The sequence below is a fragment of the Telopea speciosissima genome, chromosome 11, assembly GCF_018873765.1.
Source record: "Telopea speciosissima isolate NSW1024214 ecotype Mountain lineage chromosome 11, Tspe_v1, whole genome shotgun sequence".
NCBI lineage: Eukaryota > Viridiplantae > Streptophyta > Magnoliopsida > Proteales > Proteaceae > Telopea > Telopea speciosissima.
Window position 1 is genome coordinate 47638098 of NC_057926.1, and position 25945 is coordinate 47664042.

General features: G+C 38.0%; 2 protein-coding genes across 6 annotated transcripts in view; both read right to left on the minus strand.

Moving 5' to 3' along the window:
• Window positions 1–12908, minus strand: part of LOC122645996 (nucleolar protein 10) — a 37984-nt gene extending 25076 nt beyond the window's left edge. For both annotated transcript variants that reach the window (XM_043839449.1, XM_043839448.1), the window contains exons 1-7: window positions 12729–12908; window positions 11994–12092; window positions 11786–11877; window positions 8871–8971; window positions 6465–6555; window positions 326–384; window positions 65–185 (exon numbers count right to left, since the gene is read on the minus strand). In XM_043839449.1, the coding sequence (XP_043695384.1) occupies window positions 65–185; window positions 326–384; window positions 6465–6555; window positions 8871–8971; window positions 11786–11877; window positions 11994–12092; window positions 12729–12858 (693 nt within the window). In that variant the 5' untranslated portion in view covers window positions 12859–12908. The remainder of the gene's footprint in view (window positions 1–64; window positions 186–325; window positions 385–6464; window positions 6556–8870; window positions 8972–11785; window positions 11878–11993; window positions 12093–12728) is intronic.
• Window positions 12909–15861: 2953 nt separating this feature from the next.
• Window positions 15862–25243, minus strand: LOC122646449. Of its 4 annotated transcripts, none has more exons than XM_043840004.1 (5): window positions 25182–25243; window positions 24941–25077; window positions 24775–24856; window positions 23481–23789; window positions 15862–15872 (listed from the first exon to the last, which is right to left on the minus strand). In XM_043840004.1, exons 1-4 carry the CDS (start codon window positions 25231–25233, stop codon window positions 23521–23523), a joined length of 540 nt encoding a protein of 179 aa, XP_043695939.1. In that variant the 5' UTR covers window positions 25234–25243; the 3' UTR covers window positions 15862–15872; window positions 23481–23520. The 4 variants fall into 4 exon arrangements, 3 of the variants coding, with proteins under 3 accessions (XP_043695939.1, XP_043695940.1, XP_043695941.1); XM_043840005.1 differs by having other exon boundaries at window positions 24941–25083; window positions 25185–25221; XM_043840006.1 differs by having other exon boundaries at window positions 24941–25080; window positions 25182–25219.
• Between the last annotated feature and the right edge of the window lie 702 nt (window positions 25244–25945).

Sequence of the window (25945 nt, forward strand, 5' to 3'; positions counted from 1 at the left end):
ACTATTACAATGCCTGTACAACAGAAATATCCTAAAAAACCCCCTTGAGATACAGGTACCCTACCTGATCAATGTCACCAGCAGGCGTAACAGCATTAATTCTGCCAACTGAAGATTTTGTCCTTGTGTCAAAGCATTCAACTGCGCCATCCTCACCACCACAAGCAATTAGGCCATGAAGCTTGCTGAATAGGGAAAAAAACTATATCAGGATTTTGAAAAGCACACCCCAGCATTAGTACACAAAGGTGTATTACTTCAGCAAGAAGAAGCCATTGGTCATTTTGAAATTTAAATTACAACAGTTATAAGATTATGCAACCACCTCCGAGAAACAACATTTATTGCTGGAGATTGGGTGGTGAGCGATGACAAGAAACGACCCTGCGCATCAAAAAGACATTCTCAGCACATATTACGCAAAGTGCATGTAAAGTAGCTGAAGACATTCAATGTAAAGATCTAACATTTGGAAAACAATACAGGTACAAGGTATAAAGAAATAAGGATGAAAATGTCATCACACAGGTGTCTGGATGTTTTAAACATAATAAATCACAGGAAATCGGAGAGTGCAATGCATTGATGATTCATATTGTCTGTGAAACAAAAAGTTAGAGCAGATACAAGAGATGAGTCATACAACTTTCAGGTGAACTAAAAGGAGAAGGTGAGATGATTTTCTCCCAGTGAACAAGTTAATAAAGATAATCAACTCAATAAAGCATCATCCCAACTACTTTTGGTTAACACACAGATGTTCAACTCTGTTTAGGACCACATACCATTAAATTCAAAGATCACAAGGCCTTTCTTATTACTTCAATACAAGTCCTTTCAGGCCTTCCTCTTGTTGTTTGGAAGTCCTCAAATCACCATATCACCAAGGATTTAAGTATTGGAATCGGGTATCGTATCCGGAGGGGTGATCTTAAAATACATATTGTATCATATCGTATCATATCGGAGAGACCCAAGATATGACAGAGATACACGTGGAATTGGTCAAGAAATGCTTGGATGTGCTTATGATACATATAAATTACAGAATTTAAGCATAGAACACCTTATTATGCAATATGTAAATATATATCAGCTTGATGCAAAGATCTGAGTCGTTTTTAACTAATATTTATTTACCACTTTTTTGTTCACATCTGTTTCAATCCGTGATTTGAGCATTGTAAATCCCCAAAACTTGTTGAAATGGTGTTTTTTATGTTAGATGATTCCTCCAATTCATATCGAAGAGAAAAACAAGTATCCAAGGCCTTGGGTTGCTCTCAGTTTTGTATCTCACTCACAGTTTCTGTTTTGTAGGTTTAAAGGAGGCATATCAAGTGTACAAGACCGTATCCGATTGTATCAGTCCCCTTATCAGACTGTATCGATCCGTATCGGTTGATAGAAATTTTTTTGAAAAATATGTATCGTATCAATACCCACCGATAACGATATGTATTGTCCGGAACGATACGATACTTACCAATACTTAAAACCCTGCACATCTCTACTCATTTATGTCATTATTTGTACCCAATGCAAATGCACGAACCATCTCAGTTCTTATCAGTGCTACCGCTAAAATTCCCACAAATTAATTCGATTTTGATTCTATGATTACCAATCCTCCCACTTATCAATCACAACATCCTCATGTCATACTCATTCTATGTCAAATGTTGTTTCTTGATTGGTCAACATTCAACAATTTGCTCAATAAAGCACTGCCGGTCTTTTGCTACCCTCCAAGATGACTACTTTAATTGTAATGATATGCATTAACTGCACCTCATTCATCCAATGAAAAACTGGTCCAAAATATGATGAAATATTCACTCTGCTTTATCTACTGCACATCAATAAAGGAAAGACGGAGAAAGGAAAGAGAACAAAAGAAACTTATAAAAGAAATTACCTTGAACAAAAATTTCTACCTATGAAAGCTCGTCCCATTCTTCACAAACAAAATTGAAGCCCAAAAGAAAGGTGTCATCCTCACTTTCATAACCACTAATTTGCTCATGAGCATATAATCATCCATTCAAATGCTCTAACATGTAGCAAGGGATTGGGGGTTTAATCAAGCTATCACGATTTGTAAAGCACTTAACACACCATTCATCATAATCTTCTTAGTTTTATTGGCTGACATACAAAAACCTCACAGATGCAGATCCCCAGCAGAACTGTGGGATCCAAATAACTTAAACTTGGAAAAGAGAAATCCTAAGTGAAAGTGCCATATAAAAGGAACAAACTACAGGGGCAGCTTATTAGCATAGATTGCAGACTCACTCAGCTTGCAAGAAAAACCACCATATCTTCCACTATATAATCATTTGAAATTCTTCTAAAGGGGGACACCTTTATCATCCACAAAAAAACAGCTTATGTTATCCTTACTGAACGGAACTGCATAGAAGGCCAGAAAAGCAATTCATGAATGCTCCTCCCAGTAAGTCCCAAGATTTCATAGTTTCACCATTTCAAATATTCAGCCGTAACATCTGAAATTTCTGGTTCTACACTTTGTTACATAGTTATCAAGGTGGCAAGGCGACCATGGCATTGGAGGGGGTCCAAAAAGCAAGCCGACACCAACAAGGCGGCAAGGTGCCCAAGGGGACCAAGGAGCTTGGACGCCTAAGCGTCACCTAGGCAACGCCTTGATAACTATGCTTGGTTAGGATTAACCTTCTCCATAAACTATCTAGTTCTTCATCTTAATCTGTAAAACTACTTCCTGAGTGTACTTCATTCATAAAACTTCAAAAGTTGGAAACCAAGCCCTTTACACTCTTTAAAGGAGCAAAGTTCCTTCCAGGCAATAACATGGTACATCTGCCACAAACCCTTCTACAACTAATTCTAATTATCAAGGCTCATAGCCCATGCAACCAAAATAGAACGTGAAAGGTCTTCCTAGCGGACCATGTAAGCATGCTTGCTGGGTGGATCAATACTAATTTCTCTGCCACGTTCAGTGATGATCTCACCATTTCCCAGCATTGAATAGATAGGTGACTCTCCAGATTTGGCCTCATGTCAAACCCCATGGTCAAACTCAATCATATAAGATACCAATAACTGTATTCCTTACCTTGTACTATCAACAGTCCAACATTTACAAAATTTTCTGTGAAGAAGCGTTGTTAGGTGCTCCATTTTCCCATTGAGGCCGAACCTAAACCTGTGCTCGAGAGATGGCTGTCCATACACTAATAAGGGATGTATGGATTCTCGAGAAGAGAGGAGCTTTGATTTTTCAATGATTTCCCAAAGCTTTACTCTGATATATTGCAAATTTCATTTAAATTAAAACTTACACATGGATAGAAAGTGATGTAGGATAACTGTCCACAAAATTGAGCCCCTACCATGCTGCCATGTCATGGGAAATGGTCTACCCAGCCAAGGTTGGCTGTATTGTCCAGGTCCACCCACTAGAAAAGCATCCAATTATGTATGGAATGTAGTCCTAGATTGGCAGGGGACCAACTAGGAGCCAGTAAACCAGGATCTGTTATGAACAAGTAAATCGGTTAGGTCAAAATAGGGTTTCTGGTGAAATTAAGGTTATGGTTTGGTTAAGTTTAGGGTTGATGTTAGGGTTATGTCAAGTCAAGGTAGGGGAGTCTTATCAGTGAAGGTCCTGAGATGTTTTGATGGATGGAAGTGTGTGAATTTGAATGGGCAACAACTTAGGTTTAGGGGTTTCGGGTTTTGGAAAAGAGGAAAATAGGGGGATCTAGGGTTTAGGATGGGAATTTGGGGCTAGGGTTTGGATCGATTATTCCTAGTGTAGGGAATAAAATTCGATTCAGGTATGGTGTGCTTCTAATAGTTGGATTGGTCTGTGAAGAATGAAATAGGTGGGATGTTGTGGTTTGAATGGGGTAATGGGAAAACAGCTTGGTTCGAGTATTCCAATTGGGCTGGAGAATACTCGATCCAATTATGTGAAGGTGTTGTTAGCTGAATGGTTTGTTAAGAATTTTGGGAGATGGGTGGGAAAATTAGGGTTTTGGGGTGATTAGGAGAAGAATGAGTATTGATGGGATGATTCAAACTTACTGTTGTTCCAAGGGCAGCTCAGTTGGTTAGAGGATCTTGAATAAATCTTGAATCTTGATCTTGAACTTGAAGGAGATCTTCAAAGAACCACCCAGGCTTCACACTGCAAAGTGTCAATTGGATCAAACACCAATCCCACCAACGAACCACCTAGGCTTCCCACCACAAGGTGTCAATCAGATCAAACAGCGATCCCACCCCAGCCTTGATCAAACACAAGACAAAATCTTTAATGGAGAAGAAGAAAAGAGTAGCAAAAAGTTTTCATTAATATCAAAATTCGTGTTCAATACTTGCCCCTCCTCCTTACAACCTTATATAAAATATTCAAAAATAGACTCCTATACTAAAAAGGAAAGGCTTAACCCAATCCTTAACCTATTAGGTAACCTAAACTGACTAGAAAAGTGAAATAATAAAGGAAATAGATTCAAAACATGGCTGGACTTATAGAGTCCTAATCCAGCCCAACTTAAATAGTCACATGACCACTTAACCAAGTCACATGATCACTTAAGTTATCAGATGACCGCTAATTACATAAAAATAAAACTAAGGAAGGAATCCCGTATGCAACCTAATTATCCATAATTTAGACCAATAAAAGTGGCCTACAACAGAGAAAACTCATGGGATCAAAGGCCCAACATATATATAACCCAACCCTAGACTTATTCCTAACCAAACAAACCCTATTTGGTGATGAATCTGCATCACAATGTCCCCAAGTGCAAACAACTAGCTTTTTCCATATTTAATCCCAATTCCGAATTTCCAACGCAGCAAGACAGTCAATAACATCACAGGCATATGAATAGTATGGGAGATTTAACAAATGAAATGGAGTAGTCAGCAAGCTGAAACATTGTCAACTGAAAAACCATTTTATACCATCATATACTGCTCTTTGTGAAAGATATCACAATGCATCCATAACACATTGAAATAGAATGGAATGAGTACCTTGCAGTTTTGGGGATAAACAGGTGGGAAGCAAACCATGGAAAATCCATCAATTTTGGTAACATAGATAATGTGGGGAGCGGTTAAAAACTCATCAATTGACTCCAATTTAAGCCAACATAACTTCAACTTCTGTGGGCTTCTACAGATGGAAAAGCAGGTTGAGTTTATGTATGTAAGGCTAAATAGAAATGGATTAAGGAGTTGGCCAGGTGGTCACGGATTCGAGTCTGGAAATAGCCTCTCTGTGAAAGCCAGGGGTAAGGCTATGTTCATTATGACCCTCCTCAGACCCCATAGTGGCAGAAGCCTTGTGCACTGGGTACACCCTTTTTTTAGAAATGGAATAAGGAGTACCCTAGAGTTTTGGAGATAAAAGTGGTGGGGATGTGCTTGCAAAATCAACCAACTCAGAAAACATGGAGAATAATTACACTATCTCATCAATTGATTCCAATTTAAGCTAACATTCCTTCCAAGGACTGAGGGCTTCTAAGGGATGGCAATTGAGCAGGTTGAATTTGTGTATTTCAGCCTACATGCCTGGCCTTTGCCCAGTCAATTATTGAACGTTTACAGTAGGCATGACCCAGCCCAGTCCATTAATATTTGAGTAGTTCTACAAGCCTGTGTAAAATAAAATCAAATAGTATATCATTTTAATTATGATAATAACATGTTAACCACACTCAGGAAGGTTTAAACAGGTTCAAGTTGGAATTCAAAGGATATGCCAGCCTGTTGGGTTCAGTGCCCATGCCCAAGCCAAGCCCATTTAATTGGCCCAGTTGGCCTAACCAATAAATGACACATTTACTAATTGGTCAAATGACCTTTACATGGCCCAATATGGACAACTCTGTCTTGACGCTCCACCCAATGCTGCCACATCGCAGGATTCTGTGACAATTCCGACCGTCGTATAGATAGGGCAAGATTTGATTGGCTGTCAAATTTCAGATCCAAATTCAATCATACAGGTCCCCCCCCCCCAAGTTATTAGCATGCAGCCTCTACATAGTCCATGTCATGATACATGCCTTCTTGGTAGTCCCCTGAATTTTCAAAGCTTTATTTTGCCGCTTGGCTAATTCCAATTGGGATGAAACTTGACATGAAAACGGGGAATCTTGGGTCTACCTTTTCACAAAATTTGGCCCTCACCCGACACGCCACATGGCAGATATTATTGTGGCCAACCAGACAAAATCTCTTTAGGCAGGCCAACCAGGAAACGTTTTATCCCTCATGGATTGTAGCAGTTTCTGGCAGGTTTGGGTGGGTAAGGGTGAGCATTAACTACTCTAAGTGCATATACTACATTGAAGCAAAAGCAAATAGAATTTAATAACCAATGACTGCTCAACTATACAATGAGGCAGGTAATAGCAACCAAAGAGGGCGGGGGAATTTATAAGTAGAACCTGTTCCAAATTAATTCTGTACAAATCTGGAGAAGAAGCAGCACAGAGCAAGTCACAGGACCAGCAGTCATAAGCTATATCCCTTCCCATCCTGTCCAAAAGATGCATATTAAACAAAAAACAGATAGATGCAAGGCCAGAATATCACAAAGTAAAATAAGAATAAATCAGTAATATTAAATGAATAAGTTCATGTTCCAGTCGCAGATCAAAAAAGTACAATGAAAATAGTTTTCATGAACAGGATAACCAAGGTGTTTAGTATTCATATCGGTTAGTGCATCAGAAAGCAGGCTTAAGAAGACGTCTCGGAGACCTATCATAGAGATGCTAAAAGATGCAAAATCCACTAAAGACATGCATGGATAAACATAAGTAATACAGGAGCGTGACCTCAACACTTTGAGATGGCTTCATCTTACAATTTGGTTCACATATCTGTACTTTATAATATGGAGTACTGTAATAATATAGTTCAATAGCATAGGATAATATTTAAATTAATAGCAGTCTTACTGTGGGGCCTAGTGGTAGATATCGATTTAGGTTTTTTGGTGGTTTTACTGCTTTGGTAAGTGTTGGGCTATAAGTTAGTTGTTTTATTTATTAAGAATATACTATAGTTTCCAATTTCGGGATAAGTCGATTTAGGAAACAAGAGTCATTAGTGGAGTCTGTATTTTTCTTTTTTGGCCTATAAATATGCACCACCCCCATGATTTATGATGGAATAGAATGAATTTAAGAATTATTTAGTTTGAAAACTGAAAAGTGAGTTGGAGCTCTCTTCTCCCTCCCCCCACAACCTCAGATTCTGATTTCTTCTCTCTTCCTTCCTATTTCTTTTCTCCTCTCACTTTATTTCTCCCTTCTTAACTACTTTCTGGTTTAACAGAATAGTTAGTTTCCTGTTTTTTCTCTCATCGTCCTTTCTCTCCTAGATCCTTTTTTTTTTTTGGAAAATCTTATCTCTTAACACTCCCATCGCATCTTAATCTCTATCCCTATCTTCTCTCCCAACTTTTCTCCATTTGAAAGCTATTTTCTTATTCTCTTATTACTCTCACCCTTGCTCATGACCATTCCTATTTTCTCTCCCATCGATTAAGTCGATCTCATATCTCTAGTTATTTTCTTTCTAAATCTGAGATATTATGCTGTCATCATCATCCATTAAATCTGACTTCAAATCTGGAATATTCTTTTATTATTTCTGACTGAGATCTGAGATCAAATCTAGCCCCATCTAGCCGTTAGATCAGGATCTCTTCCATTCTAATCATAAGACAATTACTCGTGGCCAATCAAATCCGTCAGAGCTGATCGAAACTGCATCATTTGGCTACATGCAAACTAGTATTTTGAAGCAAATACACCATAAATAAGCACTATAATGATACATCATATATAATCGCCAAGTCCTACAAGTCAAGCAGAGCCAACTAGAGGGAAGAATAGTTCCGTTTTCCTGCTTCCCACTTCTACATTATATATCTCAACCATCCTATCCGCTTCTTCAGGGCCCAGCCAAACTAGTGAGTTAATTCTGCCGGAGTCTATCTATCCATCTATTTCCCACTGAAGAACCAATCCCTGCTTACCCCAATCTCCATGGCCAGGCTGGGCAGAGGAGGAAATAGGAATAGATAGAGAAGTCAAGGGAGTAAGCCCCCATCCCTCGATTAGGTTTGAGTGGATGAACCACTGTCATTACTTTCATTTGATTTGTTTATTACTAATACTAACAGGAACAAGAGGGATCCACCGAAGTTGACCCTTACCCTTCCCTTTGTTTGGAAGAAGAGAACCACAAAAACCCAAGTAGTGGTAAAACTAGAAAAGATAAAATAAAAAACGAAAAAACTAAAGCTAGTTTAGGAGGAGCTATGTGACATAGACATGTGCAAGTTAGCAACAGAGACCTTTGAATGCTCCAGCAAGGAGAGGTGATTTGATTCAAATTGAAGGAGCTAAAAGAGGACAGTGGTGTGCCTAAAATGACTCTACGATCCGTTGTCAGGAAACACATGCATAGCTTAGGACTAATAACAAGTATGGCTTTGAATATATCTGATTGGACAAAAAGGATCCATGTAACCAACCCCATCTAATTAGGATAAGGCTGAGTTGAGTTGAGCAGGAACTCAAGGCCAGCAGCCATTAGTTCTTTTCATAATGCTTCCTCATCCACAGCAAAAAATGACAACTTTATGATACAATATTAACACATGTAACAAAGCGAACACTATAAACCTGAAGACTTGAACAATAATTAGCATACAAACATCTTTGGCTACTAGAGAAGAAAGAAGAGATAGAAAAGTTATAGCAGATAATATAACTCCTCATAGAAGAGCACTAGAGCAGTAATATCATTATTTACCCTCCCAAAGAAAGATGAAAAACCTTGGAATCCGTAAGCTATAGTGACTTCCATATTTTGCATGTAGGCAAACAGAGCGATCGGCACATAGAAATGCAATCTTGGAATAATCATCTGCCAACACCTATTTGAGCAGAAAAACAGTGTGTCACAAGGATATTAGCTCTGAACTAACACCAGAACAAGTAATAAGCGAACATCTCCAGCAAACAAATAAATAGATTATGACCTAAAAATGGAGAATGACACCCTCCCCCAAAAAAAATATGAAAGAAAAAGTAAGAAGTAAACATCCCATTGGCTATTGTTTCCGTTCAATATTAGATTCCAGAGACATTTTAACTTAAGGGGTGCATCTTGCTGTAACCAAAGTAGTAAATTGAGAAAATGTAATTTTCTTTTGATTCCAAGGGTAAAAAAGGGATTTTAAGTTTTTTAAGTTGCGAGTCTTGGTTTTTAAATTCTTTAAGTTGCGAGTCTCCAAAAGTTCTTCAAGTCAAGGGTACAAAAAACCAAAAAGGTTTTCAAAATAACTTGAGAGCGACTTATCAATATTTCATTCTCAAAAGCCGTCATTGTGTTACACACTTTTCGAGTACACGTGAAATGACAAGATGTTACCCTCTTGAAAAAAGATATATTATATTAGAAGGGCAAAAAATAAGGTTACAATTCCAACTTAAAATATTTGAAATCGATGACGCAATAAACATTTCATACACGTAAACAAAGGAGATATCTTCAAGACAACACTAGGCCTTTGTGCCAAGATAAAATTGAATAGTGGAAATGCTAAGGGTGAAATTAATACAACAGAGAAACCATTAATCCCAATTCAGAATTTAAGGCTAATTAGGCTGCTGACACGTTGAAGACCCCATCTAACTAAGATTCTCCTGACTGGCTGGGCTGTGCCTCTTTCCTCTTACTTTAATCTTTCACCTCTCATTTTTCTTTCATTTTCCATCTTCCTTTGTTGTTTTCCTTTTTCTTTTTTCATCTCATTTTATCCATTTTTCTATTTTTTCATCTCATTTTCCTTTTGTTTAGACCATAGTTTCCCTACTTTGTCTGTTTGAATCCATGTAGCTGACCCCATTAAGTTGGGATAAGGCTGAGTTTGTTGTTGTTGTTGTCGTAAGCTGCTGACATGTCCAGGGTTTGAAGGGTATGAATATGGAATAAGGCTATCTATAAGGTAGCTAAAGTGAAAGAAAGGAAGAGAAGAGATCTCAATCATGTTAAATATATTAAAAGTGAAGATGGTAAAATATTAATAAGGGATGAGGACATTAAAAAGAAATGGGAAGTTTATTTCTGCATCTTACTAAATGAAGACGAGTAATAGTGCACTGGAAGACTGCATTACCCATCAAGACACCACATGTCCGTATGATTGCACCACCTCAGACGACTCTCTTGGAGCTTGTCATTGATCGAAGCAACTCCCAAGTCAGCTCTGATACGATCATTCCTTACTTTATCCTTCCTTGTTTTTCTACGCATCCATCTTAACATCCTCATCTCTGCCACACAAAGTTTCTCAATATGACACTTTTTAACCGCCCAACATTCTGCCACATACATCATAGCCGGGCGAACAACGGTCCTGTAGAACTTTCCTTTAAGCTTTAAAGGAATACGTCGATCACATAGCACTCCAGACGCACCTCTCCACTTCAACCATCCCACTTTAATTCTCTATGAGACATCATCTTCTATGTCAGCTTCCTTATTTATGATTGACCCAAAATATCTAAAACAGTCACTTTTGTGGTATCTCTCTTTCCTCAATTCGCACCATGTCAGTATCCATCATAGTGTGACTAAAATTACACATCAAATACTCCGTCTTCGTTCTACTAATCTTAAAACCCCTTGTTTCTAGGGTTGATCTCCATAGCTCTATCTTAGAGTTAATCCCTGCTTTTGTCTCATCCACCAAAACGATATCATTGGCGAAGAGCATACACTACGGGACCTCGTCTTGAATGCTCTTGGTCAGGTCCTCCATGATAAGCGCAAAAAGATAAAGGCTTAAGGCTAATCCCTGATGGAGCCCAATCGTAATTGTGAATTCCTTACCCTGACCTCCCACAAATCTCACACTAGTTACAACGTCCTCATGCATATCCTTTATTATATCCATATATTTACTCGATACCCTTTTTCCCCTAGAACTTGATGGATTAAGTCTCTAGGGACTCAATCATAAGCCTTTTCCAGGTCAATAAAGACCATATGGAGGTCCTTCTTGCTATCTCTATATCTTTCCATGAGCCTCCTCAATAACTAGATAGCTTTAGTCGCGGATCTACCTGGCATGAAGCCAAATTGGTGAGATCAGGATGCAATTAAGAAGCATCATATAGATAAATTCGATATAGGTGAGATGAGGAAGTTGAAATGGATGTGTGATAAAACTAGGAAGGGTAAAGTAAGGAATGATCAAATTAGAGCTGAATTGGGAGTAGCTCTGATACATGACAAGCTACAACAAGTCGTTTGAGGTGGCATGGTCATGTTCAACAGAGGCCTTTAGAAGCTCCAATACAAAGAAGTGATTTGATTTAGATAGAAGGAGCTAAAAGAGTCAAGGGCAGACCTAAAATGACTCCGGGAAAAGTGGTGAGGAAAGACATGCATAGCTTAGGCCTTGCATCAAGTATGACCTCGACTAGAGCAGATTCGAGGGTAAGGATGTGCTGAGGAAAGACATGCATAACTTAGGCCTTGTATCAAGTATGACCTCAAGTAGAGCTGATTCAAGGGTAAGGATTCATGTAGCCAACCCCATTTAGTAGGGATAAGGGGGTAATGATGAATAAAGGTGACCTAAGATCCTTTTTGTTAAAACTAATCAATATATATTGCATGCAGAATTCATTCATTACATAAATTATCGAAAAGGACAAACAAACAGTCAAGAAAAGATTACCTGAAAATCTATTATTTCAGAAACCAAGTGTCGTTCAAACTTCAGCGATAGTTCTCGTAGCTCATATACTTTAACTTGTGGTGGATAAATACCTAATTGTAAATAATAGAGATTAGCATGAACCTACCAAATAACTAACCATCAAATGTTTCTCAACACAAAATCAACCTGCCAAATATAGAAATAAGCATTGGAGGCTTTTCAGTACCTGATGCAATAAAATATTCTCCATCAGGAGACACCTTAATTTTAGTTGTCGCAGTCTCAAACCTCAAGTCCTGGATCAAATCGAGCCTTTGAATGTAGTCTAATTATTAATAAAAAAAGCAGGCAACCAAAAAATATTAGATTACACTCCCACCAAATGAGAAAAGCTTACACCACTAATCATATAAATTTGAACAACGTAACAACAGAAGTTTGATTTGGGTCAGCAAAAAATCCAAACAAGCAAAGTGTGCACAGCTACACATTTGAGGTATAAAACAAAAATACCTAACTGAAATTAAAGGCTTTTCATATTATGTTTTCAACTTTCAAAAAACAAACAAGAGTTTATAGTCATCACTAGTGAGAGGCACTAGTAATACAAATAATAATGAAAATAAAAACGGCAAAAAGTAATGAAAAGACTTGGATTACACTCAACAAACGGACCAAATCATAATCACTTATACCACTACTTGAATCAAACTGAAGAACGTAACTTCAAAAGTCCAATTTTGGGTCATCCTAGAAATCCAAAAACAATTGAGTGTGCGAAGCAACCCACAATAACTACAGAACTAAGATATCAAACTGAAATTAGCGTTTATTTTTCAACCTGTGTCGTACAGAACTAATATACCTAACTGAAAGTAGAGATTTGGATTTTCAAATTTTAGAACAGAGAAGAACTTGGAGTAATGATACACGAAATTCAACAAGGGATGAGTAATATTACCTTTGTCTTTGCGAAGAGCTCTCAACTTCTTGGGTGGAATCCAAGTGGGCACAGAACGTTGGCCCGACACAGAATACATCTTTACGCCATTAATGGAGGTCGACTTGAGATTGCCTCCCTCATACGCCATGGTACACTTTTCTTCTACTTCTTGCTGTTAATGCTTAGAGAGAAAATCTTACACCTACCAAACGAGAAAATCTTACATCACTAATCATATGAATTTGAGCATATTAGCCGAAGTTCAATTTGGGTCAACTACCCACTTGAGCTATAGAACCAGAATACCTAACAGAAATTATAGGCTTTTCATACTATAATTTTCAAACTTTCAAAAAAAAAAAAGTTTGACAGCTCTGTAACTATAATTCTCAATGGATTAAGAACATGTTCTGTAACTAACTCCACAAGCATACCCCTATCCTGCAATCTATTTCTCAAACGAGGTGAAAGCTCCCTAACATATGGACCACTCGCCGAGGACGGGCAGAGGGAACCGCAGGAGGGGGGGGGAGATAGAGAGAGGATGGAGTAGTAAGGCGTTACCTGAGTTGCCTGATTGCACGTTGCAGCGGTGACCGGCAGTTAACTCCTTGTCTCTCTCAATTGCTCTGGAGTCCTCGACCCTGCTACGAATGGAGAATGGTGAGTGAAGACTGAAGAGTTGAACTGTTTCGTCCAAGAAAAAAGAGTTGAAGTGTTGAACAGTAAAAACCAAAAACCCTACTATGTAGAACCGTAAAAGGGGTTTTTCTGGTTTTTAACGTACCCGAATTTTTTCGCATATAATTCGTTTGTAGTAAAGTACTTGTGTCGTCATAATGAACGAAAAAATAACGATTTTTTTCTGAATTGCCTTTGGTTTGGATTTTACCGAATAATCCGTATTATTCGGTTTGACGCAAATTAAATAACTATGCCAAAAACTATAAGATTAAATATGATATCAAGCAAGCATATGACCCAATCGGGGACCTGGCTCCTGTGCATCTTGGCAGCCGGGCTGCATGTACAGCGCCAGACTCAAGGCGGCATACTTTGACCACCTTATCCCTACCCAAGCGCCTTACCCGAGTAGGGGTAAGGCGGTCAAAGCACGTCATCTTGAGTCTGGCGCTACACATGCAGCCCGGCTGCCTGGATGCACAAGATCTTTTCCCCCAATCGGACCAAAAAAATTGTACCGAATATCTGACAGAAGTGACACACAGAAAAGAGAGAGAGAGAGAGTAGTCCGCCTAGCCCTTAGTAAGTTTGGGAATGGATACATACGACAATTAAACAGGTATAATATAGTCACTTCTAAAATACGTGGTTTTAGCCATTTTAATAATCTATTCTGAAAAATATGTTTTTTTATAAAACATTTGGATACACGTATAAAACCCGAACTTACTAACTAAGGTCTGGCCACCAATGCAATAGAACTCATTTAATTAGTTCGTCTAGTCACCGTTGCAATTCCTGCCATTAATAATAATGGTGACAGCGACGAAGTTTCAAACTATAAAATTGAAGATGAAGATCGATAAATCAGGTAGGAGAGAGAGAGGGGGAGCTCACTTGGTTCACTCCACCACTTTGATCTTCAAGAGACCCTAAACTTTTGCACTTTTGCACTTATGCTCTCGAGTCGCCATAGAGTTTGAGCAAAGTTAGAAAGTGGAAGAACCTTGGTAGCCTTGGCCCCGACTGACCTTGATTTTTGTTAGGGTATGTTGGCCTTGAGTTGCCTTATTTTTTTGCCTTTTACGTCGTCCTATGCATTAAAAAATTGAGAAACATGTGACTGGGTATTGGTTCTATACTAAATTTTTTGTTTGTAAAAATTTCATACTCAATTGACTAATATTATAATTGTAAATATGTTCGTTCAATAGATAATCAGTTTTTTTTTTTTTTATAACCATTAAACAAAAATTGTAAAGCATAACCTACCATAGGGCAGCACTGGGCTGGACTTAGCCCAAGGCCTTAACGTTGGCCCAACCCAACCCTGACCCATGTTGAAAAATACAGCATAGGCCTTGTTCGGGTTCAAGGCAGGCTCGGACTGACAGGGCCGAACTTACACCCCTAATTAGTATTACAATGTAGTAATATACTTAAGTTCACCCACCATCCTAGGGTTCACAAACCCCTCCTAGGGTTTTAGTATGTTCCGAAATACCCTCATCATACCCATTCTCACCCTCTCCCACTCGTCGATTAATGAGATCCCAATCATCCCATTCACTGTGGGTAGAAGGAAACTCGATCCTATACTTAATAAACTAATATCCAAATTCAGTTCAGTTTGGGTTTTGGAATTCAGTTGCTATGTTGTATTTTTTAAATCCAATACTCAAACCTAATCAAATTTTATTTGGTTCAATTCAGTTTGGATTATTCGGTCCGGTCTTGGTTTCTGTTTTCGGTTTGAATTTGACGCTCATAGTGGTAAGGTGTGTGCATCTTTTGCAAAAACACAATGCTGTTAAGTAGCCAGCCATGGTTCGCAATCTTGGATTGGATCAGCCAATATTTGGTCGGATTGGATCGATATTGGTCAAGACCAATTCAATACACCTGTACGAACAAAGGTAAAAAGGTTAAAAAAACAATTTGTTTTTAAGGGGGGTGGGGGGGGGGGGAAACAAGGACAAATGTGTTATATTTTGCCCAATTCTGGGCGATACCGATCTAATACACCAATCCAATGAGTATCATATAGGATTAAAATCCTCTGCAGTTAGGTCCTAGGAGCTCAACACGTGGAAGAGGCTTCATCCAACGGTGCAAGCTTGATGCAAGGCAGTTTTTTTTTTTTCTTTCTTTCTTCTCGAGCTCGGCACTGTTGGATGTTGTATCTTCCACGCATCGAGCTCTCAGGCCCACACTGCAATGCACCGCCAGATTAGGCCGGTGCAAAGGATTTTTTTCCTATCCTATATGGGTCAAAAGTCTTTTTCAAAATTGTATAAAATTACAAACTTGCCATTAGACTTCATTATTATATATTAGATGTACATGACGTCTTTGTAATTTTCCATTACTTTTAACCACGATATGTTCCACATTATAAACTCGTATTGGGTGGAAAATTTACCAATGAGATAGATATAAGATTCCCTATTATGTGGACCCACTCAATTTCCATTATTTCTAGCCACATGGCATTTGACAAATCTATTAAGAGCCTCTTCGGTATCATGTCTATTTTTGTTTATGATCTATTAAAAAATCATCAATGAAAATTAATTTTAATAAAAAAAGGGAAAAGTTTTTATACCGTGTATGAAAACTTTCCCCTATTTATTCTTATCGACCTAATCGACTTCCACAATCAATGAGCTACTGGCACAAAGTGTCTCCTTTGACAATAATTACATGATCCATATTAATCATAAGGGAGGGTTGGGTATGTCGTCAGCTTTCAGTAAATTATCGACATACACAAATCCCAATTTGGACATGAGGGTAAGGGGGTCTTTTCAAAAGAGAAAGGAGAGAGAATGACGCATTCTGGTCACCTTGGGGGTGTATCGTCGTGTCCAGTCTTTTCCCTAATCATAAAAGCAAGAAAGAATGCTGCCGATTATGGTAGCACTTTTCTTGTCTACATCTCTGATCTCCTATGAAATGACATATCTGCCCCTTATAGTGGGAGGAGAGACACAGGGAAGTGCTAGCATATTCTATGCATCCGAACAAGGAACTCATTTCCTTCATAAAATTATAAATACGAATGATGCTAAGAGAATATGCAGCAGACATTCCGGGATTGAATTTCGACATTATTTTTAGACTAAATTATTCAGAGTTTCAGACCTCTTTTGCACTATGCCTTGATTATAAGTTTACAATAATGACACTCATCTCTCATAAGTGTCAATCACCGCCTCTGTAATTGTTGAAAATATAGGGGACATGATTGGAAAAAAGACAAAGTTCAGGGAAGGTTTGAGTAATTTATTCACTTAGAATGGGGTTAAGTATACTAATTGTAATGAATTCAGGGGTATAAACTGCAATTAAGACAGTACAGGAGAGGTCTGAGTAATTTACTTTTGTTTTTAGTTTCTTCAGTTATTTCATAGTATTGAACTTTGGTGCACAAGAGATGAGCCCTCACTGATATTGTGTATAAGTCACCCACTACCCTTTTGAGACACTTGCAGATTGGACCTCTTCAAACGACCGATCAATGCAACTTGTTTGGCATGAAGCATATTAAAAAAACGGGAGAAAGTTCTTTGTATGGGAGTGTGGCCTATGCCAACACTCCCATGAGTCTATCTCTCTCCTCCTCATTTGAAAAGACACCTCTGCCCCTTTGTTTTGAGGAAGAGAGAGACAGACACATGGGAGCACTGGCGTAGGCCACACACATGGACAAAAAAATACTTCCCTAAAAAAAAAAATAATAAAGCAAGAGATCGCTGTCCGGTCACATAACCCTCGCACCAGTGTGGGGTCGGTCACTTTTGATTTTACAAGGGGTTAGGTGGTAAATTCACCTGCTCCTGTGTTTAGGCATAGGAGTCACATGACCAGATAGGCGTTCTTTTTCCAAAAATAAAAAATAAAAAACAAGCCACATGCACACACAAACTTGTCTGGAATTGCCTGTGATCCTTCACTGTTCTCTTGAGAAGGAGCACAAAGGTAAACTTCCAAAGCAGGTTTTTTCTTCGTTTTTTTTTGGTGATGGAACTTCCAAAGAAGGTTGGTGATTGTAGTTTTCTTGAGAAATCCAGTATGTCAAGGGAGAGATGTTGCAACTAACCATTGGTTTTCTGTACCTAGAGATTGAGAGTAAGATTTGGTTCCCTTTCTTAGCTTGTAATTTCTTTTCCAGGTAAAGGTACTACTACTATACAATTACAAAGGTTTCCTAGCACCTTGGACAGTTTTGCTGGCTCAGAGGGCATGGATTAAAAAGAACAAAAAAAAAAAAAAAAAAAAAAAAAACAAAATGAAAGAGGTACCTACATATGGGCCATCAGAAACAACTATAATAAAAAAAGCAAAATACAAAACCAATGTAGATCTTCAAACCACAGGCTTAGAGTTCATCCTTTTTTCACACCAAGAAAGGCAATTAGGAAGGAGCAATAAATACGCTTGAAGACCTTCCCTCTCTTTGGGACCACTGAAGAGTAGGTGTTGAACTTGAGTTTGTCCTTATTTGTCATTGGCTTAATTTCACATAGAGGCAACCTTTATACAAGAGTGATTATTGGTTTTGAGAAGTACTATTCTTGACCTCTTTCTTCCTCTCTCTTTTGAAATATGAAAGAAATGCAGAGAAGTTCTTGAGCTTGAGCCAAAGTCTGCTATTGATCAATTCAGAGGGGATAGCTCAGAGAAGCTTGAAGATGGCCGGGGAAGCTAATAAGACCTTCTTCTTCTGTAATATACCTTTGTCACATCCGTGTAATTCTGTTGTGATTGGACTTCTAACACTGAGACTGGGTAAAACAATAGAGACAACATGGATTATTAGCCCAAAAAAGGAAAGAGACAACTTGGATCTTGACCTAACAGCAAAGCTTCTAACAAACACCTCTTTGACCATTAATGACATGGAATTAGTCAAAATTTCTACTCATAATCAATTAATTAGTTGACCGTAGTTAGAAAATCAGGTTTTCTGATTCGACTCGTCTTTTAAAAAATCTAGGGATTCGGCCTTATCAAACCCAGTTAAAATGATTCATGTGTTTTAATTTTTAATGTAATAAATATGCATAAATTAGTTAAAAAAATTATAAAAAATTTGGGAAAATCAAGAAGAAAAAAAAAAAACAAAGGAATCACATATCATTACATTTTGAGTTCATACCATTGAACAAGATAAGGGAGTTGAGGGGTTGAGGGTTTTGTATTTTTTAGAATATGGATTTACTATTTTACTCAACTCAATTTCTAAGTTATTTGGCTTTATGGTTTTTTAAAAAATGACTATACTAGTGAGAGAGGAGAGAGAATGGGTTAGGCTAGGGTTGGGGTTGTGTTAAGGATGTGTTTGAACTGGTCGGGTGAGTTTGTTTTGGGATTTAAGGTGGTTCAAACAGGTCTCATGTGATTTTGAAAAAATTTTGAATTTTTTCAATACCAACCAGCCGTTGGATGGTAGTCAGGCCAGGTGGCACACTGGGAGCTGATGGAAGTAGGATAGAAGTACAAGCTTTGGAAGTAGAAGAGCCAGATCCAATAGTCAATAGATGGGTACCGCTGGTTCTTGAAATTTGGGAATAATGAAATAGGAACTAAAAATAGGGTACCGCTGGTTCTAGAAATTTGAGAATAATGGAGTTTATAATAACAAGGTTTGTTCTCCAATAAATGCAGACTAGTGTGAGGACATAAACTTAACAAATCAGAGTATAAAATTTGCAATTAGAATAGTCAATTGATGGATGGAAGTAATAGCACTGAACTTGAAAACTTTGGACCATGATGTTAAGAAACGACATCCAGAAGTGGCGATTTGTAGAAGAAATACAAAAAACAAAGAAGAACAAAACACACCACACACACAACACAAAGGATTTACATAGTTCACCCCCAAGATGGGAAGCTACATCCACGATCGAGCAATAGAACGAATTTCACTATCTCAGAAATGTTACAAACCCTCAACATACTACTCTCCCAAAGAAAAGAACAGTATATAGAAAAGCCCTAACCCAAAAAGTACAAAAATGCCCCTAGAACCGAAAAAATGACCAGCCTGTCAGGGTTGGAGCAAAACTAAACATATGTCGAAATATATATCGTTTTGAAGGTCTCAACGAGCTATACTCGACCTAGGCAGTGACATGTGCACTTTTTAAGCCATCCGAGCTCGTTTTGAGGCCAAAACGACCCTTCGAAGATACTTTGAACTACTTTCCAGACCGAAGTCAGGTTTCACCAACAACACATGAGTTGCAGAGCTGAGGTTTGAAAATCAAATGAGCATTTCCATTTTTTTTTTCAATGAGAAATGAGCGTTATTGTTTAAGAGTCAAGAACCAAAGTTCAAAATGAAAAAGAAAACTCTACGTTTTCCTGCGCGCCTAGGCGCAAATCAATGCCTTTGGCCTACTATTCTGATTTCTCTTAGAGAGAAGGGGTCGGCTTCCTCAACATACTTACTATGGAGCTCGATTGAGTCGTAGATATGAAGCTATGTAGCTCAGTTGAGTCGCAGATATGCTCAATTGAGTTGCAGGTACCAATATCGGTTGAAAACGATGAGATTGCAGGAATTTTTGCTATGGAGCTGCAAGTATGAAGATCGATCGAGCTTAGAAATTATGAAATTGTAGGAAGTTAGGTGGGGTTGAAGAAGATGAACCAACATGGGGCTGATTTTAGGGAGAAAGTGTGTGCTTTTTGCTAAAGGGAAATGGGTAATTTAGTAATTTACATTTTTTCATATTTAATGAACGGCTAAAATGGTAATTTACGTTTTTCCGTTTACACCCTTAATCAAATGGGTTAGAGGGTTAGACTGTAGGTTTTTGGAAACACAGGGGTGTTCGTGTATTTAAAGCAAAACTCAGGGGGTTTCTGTGTAATTTATCCTTTTATTTTATTGAACTTCCAAAGAAGGTTGGTGGTTGTAGTTTTCTTGAGAAACCCAGTATGTCAAGGGGGAGATGTTGCAACTAACCATTGGTTTTCTATACCTAGAGATTGAGAGTAAGATTTGGTTCCCTTTCTTAGCTTGTAATTTCTTTTCCAGGTAAAGGTAATACTACTATACAATTGCAGAGGTTTCCTTGCACCCTGGACAATTTTGCTGGCTAAGAGGGCATGGATTAAAAAGAAAAAGAAAAAATGAAAAAAAAAAAGAAAGAGGTACCCACATATGGACTCTAAATCCTAAACTATAATAATCAGAAACAACTATAATAAAAAAAAAGCAAAATACAAAACCAATGTAGATCTTCAAACCACAGGCTTAGAGTTCATCCTTTTTTCACACCAAGAAAGGCAATTAGGAAGGAGCAATATATACGCTTGAAGACCTTCCCTCTCTTTGGAACCACTGAAGAGAAGGTGGTGAACTTGAGTTTGTCCTTATTTGTCATTGGCTTAATTTGATATAGAGGGACTTTTATACAAGATCGAGTGATTATTGGTTTTGAGAAGTACTATTCTTGACCTCTTTCTTCCTCTCGATCTCTTTTGAACTGTGAAAGAAATGCAGAGAATAAGTTCTCGAGCTTGAGTCACAGCCTGCTGTTCAATTCAGAGGGGATAGATCAGAGAAGCTTGAAGATAGGGAAGCTAATAAGACCTTCTTCTTTTTTTTGATAAAACAAAAAAGACCTTCTTCTTCTGTAATATACCTTTGTAACATCCGTGTAATTCTGTTGTGATTGGACTTCTAACACTGAGACTGGGTAAAACAATAGAGACAACATGGATTATTAGCCCAAAAAAGGAAAGAGACAACTTGGATCTTGACCTAGCAGCGAAGCTTCTAACGAACACCCTCTTTGACTATTAATAATGGCATGGAATTAGTCAAAAAATTTTACCTGTAATTAATTAATTAGTTGATCGTAGTTGGAAAATCAGGTTTTCTGATTCAACTCGTCTTTCAAAAATGCTAGTGACTCAGCGTTATCAAACCCAGTTAAAACGAGACATTTTTTTTTTAATTTTTAATATACTAAATATGTATAAATTAGTAAAAAGATCTGAAAAATATACAAAAATCAGGGGAAAAAAAATCAAAGAATCAAAGAATCACAGATGACCATTGCATTTTGAGTTTATGCCATTGAACAAGATAAGGGAGTTGAGGAGTTGAGGGTTTTTTATTTTTTAGAATATGGATTTACTATTTTACTCAACTCAATTTCTAAGTGAATCAACTTTATGGTTTTTAAGAAAATGACTATACTAGTCAAGTTTGTCATGACTCAGGTAAAAATATCAAGTCATATTTGATTCGGACGATTTATAACCTGGTTTCGCCATTTTTTTAACCTTGACCTAGTCTATACGACTCTTGATCAAGTTTTCCAAAATTTTGACTCGACTCGAGCGATTCGCCCCAATCAAAACCCAAATTTTCAACTATTTGACCTTTTATAAATCAAAAGGAATAATTTGTTGTCACTAAAGTGGTAAATTAAAAAATTGTAACTTTTTTTTAGCCATCCCTCATCTTATTCCCAAAAGTTGGTTACTTAATGAAGGGGTAATAAAGAGTTTTTAAAATTTTGAAATTCATTCAATGCAGTATTTAATGTAGTTTCATGTGAAATAATATGATTTATCCCCACGGGAAAAAAAATGTGTGGGCATAAATTAAATTACAATCTTGTTGAAATCAAGGTTGGTTACTATTTGGGGATCTTAGGTTGATATTCACTTCTAATCAAACTTATATGTTGAATTATAATGTTTTAAATATATTTGAAAAATCAATAAAGTTTGAAGAAATGGGTTTGTGTTTGGATTTGGGTTTACTTATGGGTTAGACACCTGAGGACTTCAAACAACTCAAACCCAACCTTGAGGCAAGTTTGGATCCTCTCCAACGACATTGAAGAGGATTCCACTCCAATGACCTTTTTCTAAATGTCACGTTTGATATCAATTCACGGAGAGATCACACCATTCCTTTTTTTTTTTCTTTCTATTTTTCTTTTTCCTCTCTCTCCCTCTTTTATAGGAATTCATTACTCTTGATTGAGTTCAAATAGGTAATTAAGATAGAGTCCAAGAATCTACTCTCAAATTTCTCTCCCTCTCTCTACTTTTGCAAAAGAATCCTGCAACTTCTATTGGTTTGTCCTCTATCTCTTTACCCCCCTGCGCATGTGTCTCTGTTTTACAAAATACGTTGCAAGTGCTGCATCAATCTATCTCCCTATCCCTGCAAGAATCTATTGTTTTGTCTGTACCATTTTACCAATACGGTACTGGCACGATATCGGAATCATGGTTTGAAGAATCAGTATTGGATCGGCCGATTCGTATCAATATTGGTGGAGGCCGATATCGATTCCTAGCCGGTCTCGGTGAACCAGTACAGACAAGGGTAAAAATTTAAAATAAAAAATCTAATTTTTTGAAGGAATCAAGGGTAAACCTAACCGATCCAGATCGGTAGAGACCAATATCGATTACTAAAACCCTGATCGGGATCGGTGACCTACAAAACCCATGGTTTTAGTGCATGGTATTGGATCAAGTATCGGTCACTTGCAAAACCTCGACTCTGATGAAACAAAATTGCCCTTGATTTCTTTAAAAGAAGATTTTTTACTATTTCACCCCTTGTTCCGTATTGTGTCATTGATCGATATCAGCACAATATCAGGATCAGCCACAACCAAAATCGTTAAGTATCACCCCTATACGATACCGATACCTCAAACCATGGCGATACCGATAGGGAGGATGCGATAATATGTCAGACTATGTTAAACAAAAGCTTTAAATAGTTGGGACATGATATAAAGATTCCTATCTCAATTATTTATGTGAATTCAGTCACATTTAATGGATTCCTATAAAAAAGGGAGAGAGAGAGAGAGAGAGAGAGAGGAAAAAGAAAAATACAAACAAAAAAAAAGGAGAGAGAAAGAGAGAGATGCTAACGACCAGTCAGTCATTTCAAGAATAAACAAAACTAGAAGTGTGGCATAAAATTTGGGCCATGAAACCAGTGATTTTATTGGATATGGATAAGATACAATCCCATACTACACATGAACCATGAAGGAAAGCCCCCCAAAATGCTATGTAAACAACCACAGCCGTAAAAGCACTCCAAAGGAAATCAATCTCTGCTCCCTCAACCTCTGGTCCTGATAATGGTGACAGTGCCTCTCCCTCTAGTGCGGATTCTAGTTAAAGCCACCACTACTTTTCCTGAAAGTCCGAGCCCATCGGCTGTCACGCATGGCCGGCAAGCAAAGTCCCCTACAGGGTGCCGAACGGGTCTAGTGGGCCTCATAAGAATCCTCTTATTGATGTCTTCAAGTGTCACGTCCCCTTCAATGCTTCCAGGCTTCACCATATCAAATGGGTACACCACCTTCTTTATTAAACAACAATTTTCCTCTGCAACAAGTGACCATCGCGACCCATGGAACCAAATCAAGAAACCAAACGGAGAAGAAAAGGGAGAAGACTTAGAGAAATATAAGTACAACATAGGGCTTTATGAATAGAAGGCAAGTATACTAATTGCTGATGGGTCCTTTTCTTCTTGTGGGTCCTTGGTCTTTGAGTCCATGTGAGAGAAAGAGTAAGAAAAAGGTTGGTTTATGTGGTGCTCATGTTCTCCAGGCTTCTTCTATTTAGCCAATTCTGAAAAGGGTTTCTTTGTATGGTCACAATAAGGGAAAATGTCAGTTATTCTCTGAATAGATAGAAATTATAAGATCATTTCAAATTGTAATTCTCACATACAAACTTCATATCAGACTAAGAGAGAGAGAGAGAGAGAATAATGGGGAGAAGATGCCATTGTAAAAGAAGCATGAAGAGTTAGGGTTTATGGAGATGATTTTGAGAAATAACACAAAAGGGTTGTGTTTAAGGTTATTGAATCAGTACATTTTGTTGGTTAAGTAACATTCAATTTGTAGGTCCTGCATGCCAGAGGTGGGTCCCACATCCCATAGACAGGGAGGTTGGATCAAGTTCTCGTATGAGAACCATTCTCATATGTCCTTAGGCGAGATAAAATCCACTCACTCTCTTGGATTTCATCTGTGCACCTAAGGGCGTACGAGAATGATTCTCATACAAAAATTTGAACCATTCTCATGTAAGAGGAGATCCATGTGGGTAGAGGATTCTGACTTAGAAAGCATATAACAATCCATGGGCAAGAGATCTCTACTTAGTCGCATGGTCTCTACACAAGCGTCTAGGCCAATGGGTGAGCACGCCTGGGTATCTAGGCAGAGGCTTCATCTCATGGTGCCCTATGAGAGGATGTAGGAAACAACACCAAGTAGAGATCTTTTCCCCATAATTCCATATGGCATTTGCAGGTTCCTAAATTAGTAATAAACCATGAAGAGAAAGGAGGGTTTACCTGCAACTAGATCATAGTTCTGTCCTCTCAAGCTGCCGAATTTCACAAATGGGTCTTCATAATCCATCGAATTCCAACAATTCTGTTGCAGTATATGATCCATGCATGAGTGTCAGCACCTCTCTCTCTTAAAGTCTATCATAACAAAAGGAAGAAAGAGGCAAACCTTAGAGTAATCATCCATTGTATCATGACAGAAAGAAGATATTCTTCTCCTCTTGCAGCAATTGCTTAATGTAACTATGGCATCTTGAAGATATCCAGTTCCAGTTGACAAGTCCTCTGAGAAGGTGGATACCATGTCTTCAACAAAAATAAAGTATTATGAATTACTGAGGAAATAAGAAAACCATTATTGCTCTTTGAAGACAAGAAAACAGAGAAAAGCAAAGAAAGGAAGAAGATACCAAAAGACATGTCTGTGTTGAAAAGCCCCAAGCTTTGTACATCAGAAGCCATCTTGGGAAGAGCCCTCCTTCCTCAACCCAAATGCAATTTAACAGTTTTGAAGAAGAGAGAAGACTTCATTTATGACCCTTAAACAAGGCCTAGCTACCTACCGATCAATCCTAACCATTCAATTAGTGGGCCATTCCCTGAATAGGATCTTGATCATAAAAAGACCATTTGAGACATGAGGGTTGATTGGACGACTCTGATTCAAAGGATTTGAAGGGCATTTGTAGAGGTGGACAGTACACAGGAGTGAGAAAATATTGAGCACAAAGTGTTTGCTTTCTGTCCACTATGGAGTAAGGACAACAAATGCTTCTTTATCTTTGCTTAGGATTTTGTTAATGGAAGGGGTTGCACTGTGGGGTAGTTTAGTTAATGATTGAATAGAATGATATATCAAATTTATTGACGTATAAGATAGCGGTTTCGTGAGAAGGTAATGGTGGAAGAAATTCAAATTCCCACTTTTAAATTTTATCCTAATTTTCTCAATGGGCAGGTGAGGAGCAGCTAAGCACACATTTTTGGCTCTTTCTCTGATTTTCTCTTTAAGGTGGACCTTTTTTTACCCCTTCTTGTGTGCAATCTTTGTGGGGCTTAGGTTGCCCAACCCACCCGAGCTAGAATTGCACCCCACCTTTCAAACTATTGGTGCCCAATTACTCTATTGGTTGATCTACATCGTTCTTAATCCATCAAAATGTGTATGTTGTGA